We start from the raw sequence: 14,995 nt of genomic DNA on the forward strand, positions 1-14,995 counted from the left end.
TTTTTGTATTTATTGATATATATATAATATATAATATATGTGTGTATGTTTCTTTCAGTTTTTTTCTTGTCAATCCAGTTATGTTATGTGTGTGTGATGCGTGTCGGTGTCAGTGGAGGCTGGTGAGGGGAGGACGGCTCATTATATGGCCAGAACGGAGCCATTGGAATGGCATCAAAACCATGGAAACCATGGAAACCATGTGTTTGATGTATTTGATACCATTCCAGTCATTACCACGAGCCCCGTCCTCCCCAATTAAGGTGCCACCAACCCCCTGTGGTCTGTGTGTCTCCTCGTGACTAGGCCTTGAAGAGCTGGATGGAGGAGTCTGACTCTCTGAAGTTCCTGAAACCAGGAGTACTGATTGGGAGAGGACGCAAGTCCAGCCAGCTGACTGGCTCAGGTACGTGTTCCTCTCTCTTTTCCAGCTGACTGGCTCAGGTACGTGTTCCTCTCTCTTTTCCAGCTGACTGGCTCAGGTACGTGTTCCTCTCTCTTTTCCAGCTGACTGGCTCAGGTACGTGTTCCTCTCTCTTTTCCAGCTGACTGGCTCAGGTACGTGTTCCTCTCTCTTTTCCAGCTGACTGGCTCAGGTACGTGTTCCCTCTCTTTTCCAGCTGACTGGCTCAGGTACGTGTTCCTCTCTCTTTTCCAGCTGACTGGCTCAGGTACGTGTTCCTCTCTCTTTTCCAGCTGACTGGCTCAGGTACGTGTTCCTCTCTCTTTTCCAGCTGACTGGCTCAGGTACGTGTTCCTCTCTTTTCCAGCTGACTGGCTCAGGCACGTGTTCCTCTCTCTTTTCCAGCTGACTGGCTCAGGTACGTGTTCCTCTCTCTTTCCAGCTGACTGGCTCAGGTACGTGTTCCTCTCTCTTTTCCAGCTGACTGGCTCAGGTACGTGTTCCTCTCTCTTTTCCAGCTGACTGGCTCAGGTACGTGTTCCTCTCTCTTTTCCAGCTGACTGGCTCAGGTACATGTTCCTCTCTCTTTTCCAGCTGACTGGCTCAGGTACGTGTTCCTCTCTCTTTTCCAGCTGACTGGCTCAGGTACGTGTTCCTCTCTCTTTTCCAGCTGACTGGCTCAGGTGTTCCTCTCTCTTTTCCAGCTGACTGGCTCAGGTGTTCCTCTCTCTTTTCCAGCTGACTGGCTCAGGTACGTGTTCCTCTCTCTTTTCCAGCTGACTGGCTCAGGTACGTGTTCCTCTCTCTTTTCCAGCTGACTGGCTCAGGTACGTGTTCCTCTCTCTTTTCCAGCTGACTGGCTCAGGTGTTCCTCTCTCTTTTCCAGCTGACTGGCTCAGGTACGTGTTCCTCTCTCTTTTCCAGCTGACTGGCTCAGGTACGTGTTCCTCTCTCTTTTCCAGCTGACTGGCTCAGGTACGTGTTCTCTCTCTTTTCCAGCTGACTGGCTCAGGTACGTGTTCCTCTCTCTTTTCCAACTGACTGGCTCAGGTACGTGTTCCTCTCTCTTTCCAGCTGACTGGCTCAGGTACGTGTTCCTCTCTCTTTTCCAGCTGACTGGCTCAGGTACGTGTTCCTCTCTTTTCCAGCTGACTGGCTCAGGTACGTGTTCCTCTTTCTTTTCCAGCTGACTGGCTCAGGTGTTCCTCTCTCTTTTCCAGCTGACTGGCTCAGGTACGTGTTCCTCTCTCTTTTCCAGCTGACTGGCTCAGGTACGTGTTCCTCTCTCTTTTCCAGCTGACTGGCTCAGGTACGTGTTCCTCTCTCTTTTCCAGCTGACTGGCTCAGGTACGTGTTCCTCTCTCTTTTCCCGCTGACTGGCTCAGGTACGTGTTCCTCTCTCTTTTCCAGCTGACTGGCTCAGGTACGTGTTCTCTCTCTCTTTCCAGCTGACTGGCTCAGGTGTTCCTCTCTCTTTTCCAGCTGACTGGCTCAGGTGTTCCTCTCTCTTTTCCAGCTGACTGGCTCAGGTACGTGTTCCTCTCTCTTTTCCAGCTGACTGGCTCAGGTACGTGTTCCTCTCTCTTTTCCAGCTGACTGGCTCAGGTACGTGTTCCTCTCTCTTTTCCAGCTGACTTGCTCAGGTACGTGTTCCTCTCTTTTCCAGCTGACTGGCTCAGGTACGTGTTCCTCTCTCTTTTCCAGCTGACTGGCTCAGGTACGTGTTCCTCTCTCTTTCCAGCTGACTGGCTCAGGTACGTGTTCCTCTCTTTCCAGCTGACTGGCTCAGGTACGTGTTCCTCTCTCTTTCCAGCTGACTGGCTCAGGTACGTGTTCCTCTCTCTTTTCCAGCTGACTGGCTCAGGCACGTGTTCCTCTCTCTTTTCCAGCTGACTGGCTCAGGTACGTGTTCCTCTCTCTTTTCCAGCTGACTGGCTCAGGTACGTGTTCCCTCTCTCTTTTCCAGCTGACTGGCTCAGGTACGTGTTCCTCTCTCTTTCCAGCTGACTGGCTCAGGTACGTGTTCCTCTCTCTTTTCCAGCTGACTGGCTCAGGTACGTGTTCCTCTCTCTTTTCCAGCTGACTGGCTCAGGTACGTGTTCCTCTCTCTTTTCCAGCTGACTGGCTCAGGTACGTGTTCTCTCTCTTTTCCAGCTGACTGGCTCAGGTACGTGTTCCTCTCTTTTCCAGCTGACTGGCTCAGGTACGTGTTCCTCTCTCTTTTCCAGCTGACTGGCTCAGGTACGTGTTCCTCTCTCTTTTCCAGCTGACTGGCTCAGGTACGTGTTCCTCTCTCTTTTCCAGCTGACTGGCTCAGGTACGTGTTCCTCTCTTTCCAGCTGACTGGCTCAGGTACGTGTTCCTCTCTCTTTTCCAGCTGACTGGCTCAGGTACGTGTTCCTCTCTCTTTTCCAGCTGACTGGCTCAGGTACGTGTTCCTCTCTCTTTTCCAGCTGACTGGCTCAGGTACGTGTTCCTCTCTTTTCCAGCTGACTGGCTCAGGTACGTGTTCCTCTCTTTCCAGCTGACTGGCTCAGGTACGTGTTCCTCTCTCTTTTCCCGCTGACTGGCTCAGGTACGTGTTCCTCTCTCTTTTCCAGCTGACTGGCTCAGGTACGTGTTCCTCTCTCTTTTCCAGCTGACTGGCTCAGGTGTTCCTCTCTCTTTTCCAGCTGACTGGCTCAGGTGTTCCTCTCTCTTTTCCAGCTGACTGGCTCAGGTACGTGTTCCTCTCTCTTTTCCAGCTGACTGGCTCAGGTACGTGTTCCTCTCTCTTTTCCAGCTGACTGGCTCAGGTACGTGTTCCTCTCTCTTTTCCAGCTGACTTGCTCAGGTACGTGTTCCTCTCTCTTTCCAGCTGACTGGCTCAGGTACGTGTTCCTCTCTCTTTCCAGCTGACTGGCTCAGGTACGTGTTCCTCTCTCTTTTCCAGCTGACTGGCTCAGGTACGTGTTCCTCTCTCTTTTCCAGCTGACTGGCTCAGGTACGTGTTCCTCTCTCTTTTCCAGCTGACTGGCTCAGGTACGTGTTCCTCTCTCTTTTCCAGCTGACTGGCTCAGGTACGTGTTCCTCTCTTTTTCCAGCTGACTGGCTCAGGTACGTGTTCCTCTCTCTTTTCCAGCTGACTGGCTCAGGCACGTGTTCCTCTCTCTTTTCCAGCTGACTGGCTCAGGCACGTGTTCCTCTCTCTTTTCCAGCTGACTGGCTCAGGTACGTGTTCCTCTCTCTTTTCCAGCTGACTGGCTCAGGTACGTGTTCCTCTCTCTTTTCCAGCTGACTGGCTCAGGTACGTGTTCCTCTCTCTTTCCAGCTGACTGGCTCAGGTACGTGTTCCTCTCTCTTTTCCAGCTGACTGGCTCAGGTACGTGTTCCTCTCTCTTTTCCAGCTGACTGGCTCAGGTACGTGTTCCTCTCTCTTTTCCAGCTGACTGGCTCAGGTACGTGTTCCTCTCTCTTTTCCAGCTGACTGGCTCAGGTACGTGTTCCTCTCTCTTTTCCAGCTGACTGGCTCAGGTACGTGTTCCTCTCTCTTTTTCCAGCTGACTGGCTCAGGTACGTGTTCCTCTCTCTTTTCCAGCTGACTGGCTCAGGTACGTGTTCCTCTCTCTTTTTCCAGCTGACTGGCTCAGGTACGTGTTCCTCTCTCTTTTCCAGCTGACTGGCTCAGGTACGTGTTCCTCTCTCTTTTTCCAGCTGACTGGCTCAGGTACGTGTTCCTCTCTCTTTCCAGCTGACTGGCTCAGGCACGTGTTCCTCTCTCTTTTCCAGCTGACTGGCTCAGGTACGTGTTCCTCTCTCTTTTCCAGCTGACTGGCTCAGGTACGTGTTCCTCTCTCTTTTCCAGCTGACTGGCTCAGGTACGTGTTCCTCTCTCTTTTCCAGCTGACTGGCTCAGGTACGTGTTCCTCTCTCTTTTCCAGCTGACTGGCTCAGGTACGTGTTCCTCTCTCTTTTCCAGCTGACTGGCTCAGGTACGTGTTCCTCTCCCTTTTCCAGCTTATTTTATTTGAATCCAATTGATTTGAATGAGCTTTATTGTTCCCCTCCAGGCATGACGCTGAACTCTAAGAAAGGTGTGCTGGATTCCTTTAAGAGTTTTGACAATCAAAGCAAGATCCTGATCGCTACCTCGGTGGCCGACGAGGGCATCGATATCCCACAATGCAACCTGGTATTGATGTACGAATACGTTGGCAATGTGGTCAAGATGGTCCAAGTCAGAGGTAATCAATCAATGCATCAATCAATTACTCAGCTAGTCAGTCAATCCAGTCAGTAAGCCGGCCATTCAGTCAGTCAGTAAATTCATCAACCAACCAGTCAGTCAATTAACCAGTCAGTCAATCAACCAGTCAGTCAATCAACCATTCAGTCAACCAACCAGTCAGTCAATTAACCAGTTAGCCAGTCAGTCAATCAACCAGCCAGTCAATCAACCAGTCAGCCAGCCAGTCAATCAACCAGCTAGCCAGCCAGTCAATCAACCAGTCAGTCAACCAGCTAGCCAGCCAGTCAATCAACCAGTCAGTCAACCAGCTAGCCAGCCAGTCAATCAGCCAGTCAGCCAGTTAATCAAACAGTCAGCCAGCCAGTCAGTCAGTTAATCAACCAGTCAGCCAGCCAGTCAGCCAGTTAATCAAACAGTCAGTCAATCAACCAGTCAGCCAGCCAGTCAATCAACCAGTCAATCAACCAGTCAGTCAATCAACCAGTCAGCCAGCCATTCAATCAACCAGTCAGCCAGCCAGTCAATCAGCCAGCCAGTCAATCAACCAGTCAGTCAATCAACCAGTCAGCCAGCCAGTCAATCAACCAGTCAATCAACCAGTCAGCCAGCCAGTCAATCAACCAGTCAGCCAGCCAGTCAATCAACCAGTCAGTCAATCAACCAGTCAATCAACCAGTCGGTCAATGAGCCAGTCAGTCAATCAACCAGTCAGCCAGTCAGTCAATCAACCAGTCAGCCAGTCAGTCAATCAACCAGTCAGTCAATCAACCAGTCAGCCAGTCAATCAACCAGTCAGCCAGTCAGTCAATTAACCAGTCAGCCAGTCAATCAGCCAGTCAGTCAATCAACCAGTCAGCCAGTCAATCAACCAGTCAACCAGTCAGCCAGTCAGTCAATGAGCCAGTCAGTCAATCAACCAGCCATTCAGTCAATCAACCAGTCAGCCATTCAGTCAATCAACCAGTCAGCCATTCAGTCAATCAACCAGTCAACCAGTCAGCCATTCAGTCAATCAACCAGTCAACCAGTCAGCCATTCAGTCAATCAACCAGTCAACCAGTCAGCCAGTCAATCAGTCATGTTATAATGATGTGTTCCAGGGCAGTATCCTGGTGTTATAATGTGTGTGTGTGTGTGTGTGTGTGTGTCAGGTCGCGGCAGGGCCCAGGGCAGCAAGTGTATCTTGGTGTCTGATAAAAAGGACAGGATTGATAAAGAGAAACATAACATGGAGAAGGAGAAGATTGTAGAGAGGGCCATCAGAAACCTACAGGACACACCTACTGAGATGCTCCGCAAGGTGGGCACACACACACACACACACACACACACACACACTTACAGTTACACACACACACACACACACACACACACACACACACACACACAGTCCCTGAGATACAAATGTTTCAAGGTGTGTGTCTGTCTGTCCGTCCCGGTGTGTGTGTGTCTGTGTGTGTGTCCGTGTGTGTGTCCGTCCCGGTGTGTATGTGTGTGTGTGTCCGTCCCGGTGTGTGTGTGTGTCCGTCCCGGTGTGTGTGTGTCCGTCCCGGTGTGTGTGTGTCCGTCCCGGTGTGTGTGTGTCCGTCCCGGTGTGTGTGTGTCCGTCCCGGTGTGTGTGTGTCCGTCCCGGTGTGTGTGTCCGTCCCGGTGTGTGTGTGTCCGTCCCGGTGTGTGTGTGTGCGTCCCGGTGTGTGTGTGTCCGTCCCGGTGTGTGTGTGTCCGTCCCGGTGTGTGTGTGTCCGTTCCGGTGTGTGTGTGTGTGTGTCCGTCCCGGTGCCAGATGGAGGTGTTTCAGCGTGGGGACAAGGTGTGTCGTGACATGGTGAAGATGGTACCAGAGAGACCCCGGACTGAAGGCAGCTACCAGCTCCTCTGCTCCAAGTGTAAAAAACACAGCTGTTACACAGACGACATCAGAGTACTGCAGGTAGGTACACACACACGCACACACACCATCACCGCACACTGTAGAGGCAAGGAGAGGGTGACACACACACACACACACACCATCACCGCACACTGTAGAGGCAAGGAGAGGGTGACACACACACACACACACACACACCATCACCGCACACTGTAGAGGCAAGGAGAGGGTGACACACACACACACACACACACTATCACCGCACACTGTAGAGGCAAGGAGAGGGTTACACACACACACACACACACACACACACACACACACACACACACAGATGACATCAGAGTACTGCAGGTAGCTACACACACACACACACACACACACACACACACACACACAGACACACACACACACACACACACACAGAAACACACAAAGACACACACACACAGACACACACACACACACACACAGACACACATAAACACACACACACACACACAGACACACAGAAACACACACAGACACACACACATACACACACACACACATACACACACACACACACACACACAGATTTCTCAAATTGAGACGTGGACTGTGTATGTGTGTCATTCAGAGGGTGAATGGGCAAGACAAAATATTGAAGGGTAGGGTAGTAGGTGCACCGGTTCCTAATGTTTTGTAAACTCACTGTGTAGAGTTCTGTTCTCTCTTGTCTCTTTCCTCTCCTCTCCCCTCTCTCCCCCTTTCTCTCTCCCTCTCCCCTCCACTCCCCCTTTCTCTCTCCCTCTCCCTCCCCTCTCTCGCCATTTCTCTCTCCCTCTCCCTGCCCTCCCCTCCCTCTCTCCCCTTTCTCTCTCCCCTCCCCTCCCCTCTCTCCCCATTTCTCTCTCCCCTCCCTGCCCTCCCTCCCCCTTTCTCTCTCCCTCTCCCCTCCCCTCCTATCTCTCCCCTTTCTCTCTCCCTCTCCCCTCCCTTCCCCACTCTCCCCCTTTCTCTCTCCCTCTCCCCTCCCTTCCCTCTCTCCCCATTTCTCTCCCCTCTCCCCTCCCCTCTCTCTCCCTTTCTCTCTCCCTCTCCCCACCCATCTCTCCCCCTTTCTCTCTCCCTCTCCACTCCCCTCCCCTCTCTCCCTCTCCCCTGCCATCTCTCCAGGATTCTCACCACATCGTTTTGGACCCCACTCTGTTCTCTCGAGCTCGAACAGAACCTCACCCTAAACCCAAAGGTGTGTTTATATCAGAGGGGTTAAAAACACTAGTCTTTTCTAGATGAATAAAGTAGTATCTAAAGTAGTATCTCCTTCTACAGGTTTCATGGGGCTGGTGAAGACCAGGAAGCTGTTCTGTCACTGTGGACTGGACTGGGGCATAGTGGCCTCATACCTGACCATACAGGTAAACACTAGACTGGACTGGACTGGGGCATAGTGGCCTCATACCTGACCATACAGGTAAACACTAGACTGGACTGGGGCATAGTGGCCTCATACCTGACCATACAGGTAAACACTAGACTGGACTGGGGCATAGTGGCCTCATACCTGACCATACAGGTAAACACTAGACTGGACTGGACTGGGGCATAGTGGCCTCATACCTGACCATACAGGTAAACACTAGACTGGACTGGACTGGGGCATAGTGGCCTCATACCTGACCATACAGGTACACACTAGACTGGACTGGGGCATAGTGGCCTCATACCTGACCATACAGGTAAACACTAGACTGGACTGGACTGGGGCATAGTGGCCTCATACCTGACCATACAGTTAAACACTAGACTGGACTGGACTGGGGCATAGTGGCCTCATACCTGACCATACAGGTACACACTAGACTGGACTGGGGCATAGTGGCCTCATACCTGACCATACAGGTAAACACTAGACTGGACTGGACTGGGGCATAGTGGCCTCATACCTGACCATACAGGTACACACTAGACTAGACTGGACTGGGGCATAGTGGCCTCATACCTGACCATACAGGTAAACACTAGACTGGACTGGACTGGGGCATAGTGGCCTCATACCTGACCATACAGGTAAACACTAGACTGGACTGGACTGGGGCATAGTGGCCTCATACCTGACCATACAGGTAAACACTAGACTGGACTGGGGCATAGTGGACTCATACCTGACCATACAGGTAAACACTAGAATGGACTGGGGCATAGTGGCCTCATACCTGACCATACAGGTAAACACTAGACTGGACTGGACTGGGGCATAGTGGCCTCATACCTGACCATACAGGTACACACTAGACTGGACTGGGGCATAGTGGCCTCATACCTGACCATACAGGTAAACACTAGACTGGACTGGACTGGGGCATAGTGGCCTCATACCTGACCATACAGGTACACAATAGACTGGACTGGGGCATAGTGGCCTCATACCTGACCATACAGGTAAACACTAGACTGGACTGGACTGGGGCATAGTGGCCTCATACCTGACCATACAGGTAAACACTAGAATGGACTGGGGCATAGTGGCCTCATACCTGACCATACAGGTAAATACTAGACTGGACTGGACTGGGGCATAGTGGCCTCATACCTGACCATACAGGTAAACACTAGACTGGACTGGGGCATAGTGGCCTCATACCTGACCATACAGGTAAACACTAGACTGGACTGGGGCATAGTGGCCTCATACCTGACCATACAGGTAAACACTAGACTGGACTGGACTGGGGCATAGTGGCCTCATACCTGACCATACAGGTAAACACTAGACTGGACTGGACTGGGGCATAGTGGCCTCATACCTGACCATACAGGTACACACTAGACTGGACTGGGGCATAGTGGCCTCATACCTGACCATACAGGTACACACTAGACTGGACTGGGGCATAGTGGCCTTATACCTGACCATACAGGTAAACACTAGACTGGACTGGGGCATAGTGACCTCATACCTGACCATACAGGTAAACACTAGACTGGACTGGACTGGGGCATAGTGGCCTCATACCTGACCATACAGGTAAACACTAGACTGGACTGGACTGGGGCATAGTGGCCTCATACCTGACCATACAGGTAAACACTAGACTGGACTGGACTGGGGCATAGTGGCCTCATACCTGACCATACAGGTACACACTAGACTGGACTGGGGCATAGTGGCCTCATACCTGACCATACAGGTACACACTAGACTGGACTGGGGCATAGTGGCCTTATACCTGACCATACAGGTAAACACTAGACTGGACTGGGGCATAGTGACCTCATACCTGACCATACAGGTAAACACTAGACTGGACTGGACTGGGGCATAGTGGCCTCATACCTGACCATACAGGTAAACACTAGACTGGACTGGGGCATAGTGGCCTCATACCTGCCCATACAGGTAAACACTAGACTGGACTGGGGCTTAGTGGCCTCATACCTGACCATACAGGTAAACACTAGACTGGACTGGACTGGACTGGGGCATAGTGGCCTCATACCTGACCATACAGGTAAACACTAGACTGGACTGGACTGGGGCATAGTGGTCTCATACCTGACCATACAGGTAAACACTAGACTGGACTGGGGCATAGTGGCCTCAAACCTGACCATACAGGTAAACACTAGAATGGACTGGGGCATAGTGGCCTCATACCTGACCATACGGGTAAACACTAGACTGGACTGGACTGGGGCATAGTGGCCTCATACCTGACCATACAGGTAAACACTAGACTGGACTGGGGCATAGTGGCCTCATACCTGACCATACAGGTAAACACTAGACTGGACTGGACTGGGGCATAGTGGCCTCATACCTGACCATACAGGTAAACACTAGACTGGACTGGGGCATAGTGGCCTCATACCTGACCATACAGGTAAACACTAGACTGGACTGGGGCATAGTGGCCTCATACCTGACCATACAGGTAAACACTAGACTGGACTGGACTGGGGCATAGTGGCCTCATACCTGACCATACAGGTAAACACTAGACTGGACTGGACTGGGGCATAGTGGCCTCATACCTGACCATACAGGTAAACACTAGACTGGACTGGACTGGGCCATAGTGCCTCATACCTGACCATACAGGTAAACACTAGACTGGACTTACTTGATTTGCCGCTGTAGTTGGTTAATCTTTAAATGTTTTGTCTCCCAGAATCTGCCTGTGTTAAAGATAGAGAGCTTTGTGGTGAAGAACTGTGTTACCGAGCAACAGAGGTACTACAGAAAATGGAGAGACGTGACCTTTTCCATGAAGACCTTTGAACTTACAGACATAGCTGATAGCTGGAATCCATGTGAGTCTCTCTCTCCGTCTGTCTTCTCTCTCCCCTCTCTATCTTCTCTCTCTTAATCTCCCCCTTTCTCTCCCCCTCTCTGTCGCTCTCTCTTTATGTGTGTGTGTGTGTTGTCGTGTCTTTACTATGGATTAAATGATATGGCATGCTATTTTATAAAATCAATTCTCTGCAATTAATATTACCTGATTAAACGAATGATTTAAATGTAATGTAAGGAAGTTGGGGCACCACGGAAGAATGTTTATAGAGCTGTTGTCTTCCGAATAAACTCTTAAAGACCTGGTAAAACGTTTATATTAATAGCAGAGATCTCCCTTGTCCTTCAAAGAATATTTCTGGGTGATACATTGTAGTGTGTCGTCGTGTGGTAGAATGGATATGTCGTAGTACCCCGTCGTCGTGTGGTAGAATGGATATGTCGTAGTACCCTGTCGTCGTGTGGTAGAATGAATACGTTGTAGTACCCCGTCGTCGTGTGGTAGAATGGATACGTTGTAGTACCCGGTCGTCGTGTGGTAGAATGGATACGTTGTAGTACCCCGTCGTCGTGTGGTAAAATGGATATGTTGTAGTACCCCGTCGTCGCGTGGTAGTATGGATACGTTGTAGTACCCTGTCGTCGTGTGGTAGAATGGATACGTTGTAGTACCTTGTCGTTGTGTGGTAGAATGGATACGTTGTAGTACCCTGTCGTCGTGTGGTAGAATGGATACGTTGTAGTACCCTGTCGTCATGTGGTAGAATGGATACGTTGTAGTACCCTGTCGTCGTGTGGTAGAATGGCTACGTTGTAGTACCCTGTCGTCGTGTGGTAGAATGGCTACGTTGTAGTACCCTGTCGTCGTGTGGTAGAATGGATACGTTGTAGTACCCTGTCGTCGTGTGGTAGAATGGATATGTTGTAGTACCCGGTCGTCGTGTGGTAGAATGGATACGTTGTAGTACCCTGTCGTCGTGTGGTAGAATGGATACGTTGTAGTACCCTGTCGTCGTGTGGTAGAATGGATACGTTGTAGTACCCTGTCGTCGTGTGGTAGAATGGATACGTTGTAGTACCCTGTCGTCGTGTGGTAGAATGGATACGTTGTAGTACCCTGTCGTCGTGTGGTAGAATGGATACGTTGTAGTACCCTGTCGTCATGTGGTAGAATGGATACGTTGTAGTACCCTGTCGTCGTGTGGTAGAATGGCTACGTTGTAGTACCCTGTCGTCGTGTGGTAGAATGGCTACGTTGTAGTACCCTGTCGTCGTGTGGTAGAATGGATACGTTGTAGTACCCTGTCGTCGTGTGGTAGAATGGATATGTTGTAGTACCCGGTCGTCGTGGTGGTAGAATGGATACGTTGTAGTACCCTGTCGCCGCGTGTGGTAGAATGGATACGTTGTAGTACCCTGTCGTCGTGTGGTAGAATGGATACGTTGTAGTACCCTGTCGTCATGTGGTAGAATGGATACGTTGTAGTACCCTGTCGTCGTGTGGTAGAATGGCTACGTTGTAGTACCCTGTCGTCGTGTGGTAGAATGGCTACGTTGTAGTACCCTGTCGTCGTGTGGTAGAATGGATACGTTGTAGTACCCTGTCGTCGTGTGGTAGAATGGATATGTTGTAGTACCCGGTCGTCGTGTGGTAGAATGGATACGTTGTAGTACCCGGTCGTCGTGTGGTAGAATGGATACGTTGTAGTACCCTGTCTTTCTGAAGAGATTGTCCGTCCACGTTTACAGCTGCTGCTGCTAACTCAACAGCTAGGATGTATCACTTCTTTAGTGGATAAGAGTTCAAAGTTCATACCAAGTTGCCAAACTATAATCTCATGCTATATTCTGGCTGGTGTAATCAAATTCATCCTTCCAGCATGTCGATCATCACCTCCATGTTGAAATTCTCCCTTCTAAACGTATGGACATCCGTCCTCACGTCATCGGGAACACAAGGTTTAATTTCGTTAGGTTGCAGTCGTTCAACCATTCGCAACCAGAGCTCACGCTGAGGTTGGCTTAGTTCGCCGTGAATTGGGTCACGGGGGCTCTTACAGAAATGTAGAAAAGGGGTTGGTTCATCCTTTCCAACCAATGCCTATGCATGTGGGCGTGGTCACTGATTGAGCATATTTTACATATGAAAACAATCCTCTCATTTCAAAAACTAAAATTACATTTAATCTTTTCACAAATAGTTTCATATTTAAACATTTAAATTGCACAACAATTCCATGTGAATCTGATAACTAGAATGTGTAGACTTTCCAAGACACAGTTTATGTCGTCCTGTCATCAGTAATAATATCTCAGACGACAACTGATCTGACATCATATTCTTTAAGTACCAACGGACACTTTCAACTGGTTGGATTACTGAAATACTGTTCCATTCCCCAACCTTTTGATGTTACCAGACTATGTTAACAAAGGGCATTCCATGAGTCCATTCTGTAGAGTAGAGAGAGACAAAAGGAGGGAAAGGTATTTATGGGGGTTATCAACCTCACCAACAGGACAACGTCATGACAGTGTGTTGTAATGTTGCTTTGTTTCTTTCTAGTGCTTGAAGACCAGTAAGCAGCTGTCAATCTGGAAAGGAGGAGCCATGAAGAGAGAGAGAGAGAGAGATTACCAAGCAATGCCAGGAGCCTCAGGACCAGAACATCCAATCAGATCAAAACAAATTACAACACAGTCAAAACAAAACAGTCAAAACAAAACAACATTTTGCTTATTGGGAAAAAGCAAAATGCAGTGCTATCTGGCCCTAAATCGACAGAACACTGTGGCTAACTATTTGACCATGGTTACTGATCAAAACCTTAGAAAAACCTTAACAAAGTACAGGCTCAGTGAGCACAGCCTTGCCATTGAGAAGGGTAGACACAGGAAAACCTGTCTCCCTGTAGAGGAAGGATCTGATAAAAACATCCTGTTGGGGGAAGATGCAGAGAGCTGTGGGTTGTCAGGACACATGTTATTGTTATTATTCAATGTTATGTGGACCCTTGATTATTGTTGTTACTGTTTGTCCCCTGGACAATATTGATTATTATTAATTATGTCAGTGTATTAAATGAATCACCTAATTTCCAAAGTATAGCGTTTGGCAATATGTACATTGTTACGTCATGCCAATAAAGCAAATTGATTGAGAGAGAGAGAGAGAGAGAGATGTACACAGAGAGATAGTGTTTAACATCATTTTTAAAAATTATATATATTTTTTATTTGACTACATCATCTCTGTAACCCACATATACATATTGACTCAGAGGTGTGAATACTTATGTTAATTAGATATCTGTATTTCATTTGCAATACTTTTGGAACAATTTCTAAAAAACATGTTTTCACATTATCATTATGGGGTATTGTGATGTCATTATGGGGTATTGTGATGTCATTATGGGGTATTGCGATATCATTATGGGGTATTGTGATGTCATTATGGGGTATTGCGATATCATTTTGGGGTATTGTCATGTCATTATGGGGTAATTTACCTTCATCTGAGTCACAACAATAGACAAACACAGTGTGCTTAATCTAATAACACACAAACTATTGTATTTTTCTGGTCTATATTGAATACATCATTTAAACATTCACAGTGTAGGTTGGATAAAGTATGTGAACCCCTTGGCTAATTACTTCTGCAAAAGCTAATTGGAGTCAGGAGTCAGCTAATCTGGAGTCCAATCAATGAGACGAGACTGGAGATGTTGGTTAGAGCTGCACTGCCCTGTCGTGTCTCTGACTTATCATTAAATGCCAAGACTGTTTTATCAAATCAATTCTCTGTAATTATTATTACGTGATTAAACTAATCATGTAAATTTAATTAACTAGGAAGTCGGGGGAACCGCGGAAAACGTTGGTTTACAGAGTCATAATTTTGCTAATAATTTTGCTAATATTACTCTTCAGATATTTTAATATCTGATCAATTAGTCTTCTATTAATGAGTTCTTATTATTACCTTCGTCAGTCTCATCTGAACGTCGTAAATTCTTGGTTATCTGAACGAACCCAGCCTCTACTATGAATCATCCATACACCAATTGGCTCAATTATTTATTTACTAACTAATTAAACAATTACAGAATATACCATACATAATGACATTATACAGTAAATACCGTCCCTAGTGGACTAAACAAAAAAACAGTTTGGTTATAACACGATAGATTCAGAGAGAAGAGAAGGGTG

General features: G+C 48.6%; 1 protein-coding gene across 1 annotated transcript in view; it reads left to right on the top strand.

The window, feature by feature from the left end:
- The window catches only part of rigi (RNA sensor RIG-I), a 67,085-nt gene extending 52,509 nt beyond the window's left edge, over nucleotides 1-14,576 (top strand). Inside the window, exons 15-22 of the mRNA XM_065025145.1 lie at nucleotides 307-406; nucleotides 4,453-4,626; nucleotides 5,783-5,931; nucleotides 6,415-6,561; nucleotides 7,660-7,732; nucleotides 7,816-7,901; nucleotides 10,656-10,797; nucleotides 13,344-14,576. Of these exons, the coding sequence (XP_064881217.1) occupies nucleotides 307-406; nucleotides 4,453-4,626; nucleotides 5,783-5,931; nucleotides 6,415-6,561; nucleotides 7,660-7,732; nucleotides 7,816-7,901; nucleotides 10,656-10,797; nucleotides 13,344-13,360 (888 nt within the window). The 3' untranslated portion in view covers nucleotides 13,361-14,576. The remainder of the gene's footprint in view (nucleotides 1-306; nucleotides 407-4,452; nucleotides 4,627-5,782; nucleotides 5,932-6,414; nucleotides 6,562-7,659; nucleotides 7,733-7,815; nucleotides 7,902-10,655; nucleotides 10,798-13,343) is intronic.
- Nucleotides 14,577-14,995: the final 419 nt, after the last annotated feature.

This window comes from Oncorhynchus nerka, linkage group LG12 (assembly GCF_034236695.1).
Source record: "Oncorhynchus nerka isolate Pitt River linkage group LG12, Oner_Uvic_2.0, whole genome shotgun sequence".
In the NCBI taxonomy this organism is placed as follows: Eukaryota; Metazoa; Chordata; class Actinopteri; order Salmoniformes; family Salmonidae; genus Oncorhynchus; species Oncorhynchus nerka.